At 37.8% G+C, this 5,456-nt stretch overlaps 1 protein-coding gene across 1 annotated transcript in view; it reads left to right on the forward strand.

Annotated features, from left to right (window-relative positions):
* Positions 1-260: 260 nt before the first annotated feature.
* Positions 261-5,456, forward strand: part of LOC105621246 (dentin sialophosphoprotein) — a 70,774-nt gene continuing 65,578 nt past the window's right edge. Inside the window, exons 1-2 of the mRNA XM_012202715.1 lie at positions 261-972; positions 2,729-3,447. Coding sequence (XP_012058105.1) covers positions 261-972; positions 2,729-3,447 — 1,431 coding nt within the window. The remainder of the gene's footprint in view (positions 973-2,728; positions 3,448-5,456) is intronic.

Consider the following 5,456-nt stretch of genomic DNA (forward strand, 5'->3'; position numbering starts at 1 on the left):
GAGAGAGAGAGAGGGGTTGGAAATCCAAAAGGAGCTTAGAAGAAGAAAAAAGAGACAAAGAGAATTGTAGACAATGTGTATATAGGGATAGACGCTATGTCGCTGGCGCATTGCGGTAAGCGGTAGGTACGCGCTCTATTTCGCGATCGCATCGACGTAGTTTAGCATTACGTATGTATGGGAAACTATATAAGAGCGGGAGAGAAACCCGACCTTGCGTGCGAGAGCGATAATTCTTGCCTTCTCTTTCAGCTTCCTCGATGGAGGGCACCGGCAACGACAAGCAGAACGAGTCAGACGAGTGCGACGTGAATGGGGACAATAGGAAGCGGGACGACGACGATTCGACCGGGCAGGAGGATGTCGATCGGAAGATGAAGGCGGAGGACAAACGTGAGTCTCTGGAGAACATGAATTTGAAGAACGAGATGAAGACGCTGAAGAAGACACTATCGGCCGACGATGAGGAGGCCGATGAGGAGGATGAGGGCAGTAAGGAGTCCGCTGACGAGGAAGAGCGCAAGGAAACGCAACCAGGTGGTGAGAAAAAGGAACAGGAGTCATCCAGCGACAGTACATCCACCAGCACTACCGACGACGAGTCCGAGACCAGTTCGGAGGACAAGACGGAGCCGTCAAAGCCGGAAATGGTCCAGACGACGCAAACAGAAGTGACTTCGCGAGAGGAATCGAAGGAGAACACTTCCAAGAACGAGGACACGACGGATGATAGCGATATTGAGGATGATTTGGTCTCGGCGATCAATTACAACACAATCACCTCTTTGGCGGCGCTTAAGGATATGTTACAGTCCTCCGGGGAGGATTCCGACGGTGTGGATAGTTTCTTCCATCATTATTTCCTATCGCATGTAAATCGGCTACCGTCGAGGAACCAGACGCATAGTCCATATCCTTGGGGTAGGAGATTGTCGGAGTGCCGAGAGGAGGACGAATACGAGACCGAGGAAGGTGAGGGAAGGCATGCCTTTGTAACTTTGAAGAGAGTTTTTGGGAGTTAATTATCCCGGATTAAACCGGATTCCCGCGGACAATTACGAGAAAAGCGTGCAGTTACGAAATATAAGCTATTGCGAGGAGCCCGTCCAATGAGAGCTAAGATTAGCTTAACGTGCTCGCGTTTGGCAACGCGCGGCGCGAAAAGTCACTCCACTTAGGTAACGATCGCTTTAAGCGTATTTATAAAGCGTATTTCTCTTCTCTCTCTGGAATTAGAGAGGTACGATTCTTGACCGTTTACAAGGACATAATCGACTTTGAGATGCTTTAGATCAAAAATTTGGAAACACTTTCTAAAATTTGACATTTTTGGGATTATTTATAATATTAAACTGTTCACAACGATGTTTTTTTAATACTTCTTTAGATCTATTAACTGATTTTAAGTCTGAAGAATTATTCAAAGAAGAGAAAGAATTTGATTTTCGGGTCTTGATGCTTGATTTGATGCTTGATAATATTAGGTGTAGTAAAAAGAAATCCATTATTTTTGCATGAAATTGAATGGAAAAATAATGGATTTCTTTTTACTACACTTAATATTTATGTGCAAAGTAAATACACTAGAAACTGTATTTTTTAGTTCTATAAATTACGCGTCGATTCAGTTTGTCAGACTTAATTGAAATGCAATCATAAACTGAAATTTGATTGTTTATACCGTCTCCTTGAAAAGTAATGTTCTCTTACTGATTATTTCGCCAATTATCTTCACATGCCTCGGTAATCGAATTAATAATACACTCGCACGGAGTGAGAAAGATTCAGGTTTAAATTCCAACTCAGATAATTTTTCGCAATAAATTCTTTACAATGTTTTAAGATTATCATTATTATTACATACTTATTATTATTACATTGACGAGCAAGGTAATTTATGAGATTATTTCAACAAAAAAAAAGATTTTTTTGATGTATCTAAAAATTCAGCTGGATACAAATCTGAAAATCATTTTGTTGGTCCATTAAAATAATTATATAGGATGCTCAAACTTGTTGCTCGAATGTTACTCAAAATTTGTTGCAGTATGCTTGAGATTCTTATGTAAGTTATTATGATAATCCAATAAAATTATCTTCAAATCTGTATGTAGCTAAATTTTTAAATAATTCAACAAAATTTGTTTTTTCCGTGCAGCTTTAGTTTATAATTGCGTTTATAAAATTAAACAATGTATTTGTAAATTTACATATAAACATATAATTAAATACCAAGATCTGCTTTATGATTAAAAATAAGATTTTTTAAAATTTAAATTTATTCGTCTAAATTTCACTTATAATTGAAGAATAAATATTTTAGTAAGTATCCCAAAAATTTTTTAAAAATATTTCCTTTTTTAATAAAATATTTAACTTTTTTGATCTAGAATGCGAATAGAATATTAAAATATCACGATATTATTTATCTCGTGTGTTTCTTTACTGCTTTTACGTTACTGTCTTAATCACGTTACGAAAGATTTATAATTTGACGTTTTTCTATTCCTGCAAATATTGCTCTTAATAATTTAATAGCATCGACCGACTTTTATCAATGCGCAATAGTCTTGTCGCGTCACCGCGAATTTTCCGACGATCCAACGGGGTCACAGACGCGCCTTTGTGCCACTCCTCGACCTTGGAACTCCACACGTGAATTGTATAACGAGAGCTTTGTCACATTTCCATGGCGTTTCAGAAGCTCTGATCGCGATGGCTTTTACAGGGAAGAACGTTGATAGCCCGAGTATCGATAACAAGAAAGATACGTTGAAGACACAGGTCGAAAAAACGGACAGTGTCTCTTCCAAGACTTCAAAGGCATCGAGTCCGTCGTCTTCGGAGAATTCTAGTTCGGAGAAGATCGACGAGAAATCTTTGGCGACGTCCAGTGTGTCGGATGCAAAACCACCATCACCGTCGTTAATAGCGGCGACGACGACGACGACGGCGGCGACGACGGCGACGACGACGACGACGATGACGACGACGACAACGACGACGACGACGACGATGACGACGACGACGACGACGATGATGACAACAACGACGACAACGACGACGACGACGACGATGACAACGACGACGATGATGACGCCGACGGGCGCGACCATGGCGACGACGACGGTCGCGACGTCGGTTTCCGGTAGATTTACAACATCCACCGTAACGTCACCGACTTCGACGACGAAACCTCCACTACGAAGGCGGCATACCACCGGTCCAGGCATGACCTTCCCCGCTACGGATCCTCCTTCGTATTCCACCAGCATGACCTTCTCGAGAACCAGTCCGTTGCCCAGCCCGCATTTCGACAAGCGATTCTTTGACAGTAGCCTGATCGAGATGAAAAGCCAGGCGAGCAGTACCAGTACTCTCGATTATGACTCCACGGAGGAGGTATGGGTGCGCAGAATGGATCTCGTGCAGGAGAAGAAACGACGGGTGAGTGAGCATTATCTCGAGTATTAATCCGCATGATATTAACGAGACGCACCAAGAATTCTCTTGCTTTTAATGCTCCGGATGCTGCTTTAAACTTTAATGACTACTTAGGAACTATCTGATATTGCAACAATACTCGTGTTGGTAAAGTAGAAAAATCGTGTACTGAGTAAATTTACTCGTGGCAGCACGTTGCTAAAATATAGTAAATATAATAGATATATATGAATGTAAAAGAACGATTGTAAAGACACTAATTTCATTTGTTGAAATGAAATTGGTTTCTTCGCAATCATTTTTTTTTTACTGTCAGTTTGTTATACGCGCTATGTATTTAAAGAATGAATTTTTAAAATAGAATTTTATACGTGCAATGCAATTGTTCGACTGAATTGAACAAGTGTCATTCCAAAATTATCGAACTGATGGCCGTGTTTAATAGAAAAAGCAGCTTTGTAATTGTGGTAAAATTAATAGATAAACATACTCATATTTAAAAAAGAAACATATGAAAATAAAATGTTATTTATTATAAAATTCCTTAATATGATTAAAGGTTAATATCGTCAAACATATAATTAGTTTTTAGTTCCTTACTAAATGTATTATAAACGAATCATATTAAAGAATCTTACAGTTGGAAAGCTGCTTTTTTTAGCTGAACGCAGCTAATATTATTGATATTATAATTCATATGTTTAATAAAAGAGCACATTCTTTTTTTTTTAGCACACATCATATATATTTAATTGATGAAGTATGCATAAAATGTCCAACGAACGACAATATATTTTTTCATGAATTTTTCCTTCGAGGAGAATAACCTTTGCTTAAACGAAAACATATTACTTCGTGCATTATCCCTTTAAGGATCGAATTAACGATATGTAGACAATCGCGCCTCGTCGGCGTCGGCGTTCCATTTGCTCCGTCCTATAATTGCACCAATTAACCAATTGCTGCGAGTGGAGGCAGTCTCGTAAATTTGTTTACAGCGATCCCAGCCGGTCGATTCTTACGAAAACGGCTCATACGAGTAATCCCATCGTTTCTTCCATTCGTGAATTGCTCGTTGTTTTCTCATCGATTGCGCCACGATTATTCGATTGTACGCAACGAAATTGAATACTTTGTCATCGTTCTCATGTTTGCGTGTGTCTTTCTCGACAATGCTTTATTAAAATACGCTTTATTAAAACGCTCGATGATGCGCGTCGTCATTGTATAAATGATTGATAACGCAATTTCGTGTAGCCCTGAATATTACGGTCGCATTGCTCATTTTGTCGATTTACTTCTTTTCCTCTTTTTTATTCATTTGGAGTTTTTTTTTCAATGCGTCATTGTGCCTGCTGAATAAGGTTTTTGCATTTTTATTAGCTCGCTCTTGTTACGTTCCTTTTGCATGGTGAATAGTGTAAAATCGTCATTGTGAAGAGATTTGCTATTAGCGCGGCTTCCGTAAGTAGCAGAATAATATTCTCCTAATATTCAATCGCATGTCTTTAAAAAAAAGATATATATAGAATCGGTAGAGAGAAATCGAAGGGACTTTTGCTTTTTTTCTATTTCCTCTTCTTTTTTTTCTTTCTTCTGAGAATTATATATTTGACGAGTTAGCTGACGGAGTTTTCTTTCCAATAGAACAATCAATGAAAAACGAGTCGAATGTAGAAAATAATGATTGCGAATTTCTGAGTATTTTTGCAATCGACAAACGATCCTCGCACAATCATCAATTTTTTTGAGAGGTTAATTTTAAAAGACAAGGATGTCGAAATAAAACTGAGTTTATTTTTACAACTGACAAATAGCAAGGTTATTGTTAATTATCAGTTTTATTGATATATAATAGTGATACGATTTAGAAAACTTAAGACATTTAAAAAAATCAATTTAATCGTTACAATAGTTATAAATATGTGTATACATATGTATACATAAATATGTATAAATATATATATATATATATATATATATATATATATATATATACTATATAATAGTAT

Source organism: Atta cephalotes (genome assembly GCF_000143395.1).
Source record: "Atta cephalotes unplaced genomic scaffold scaffold00032, whole genome shotgun sequence".
NCBI lineage: Eukaryota > Metazoa > Arthropoda > Insecta > Hymenoptera > Formicidae > Atta > Atta cephalotes.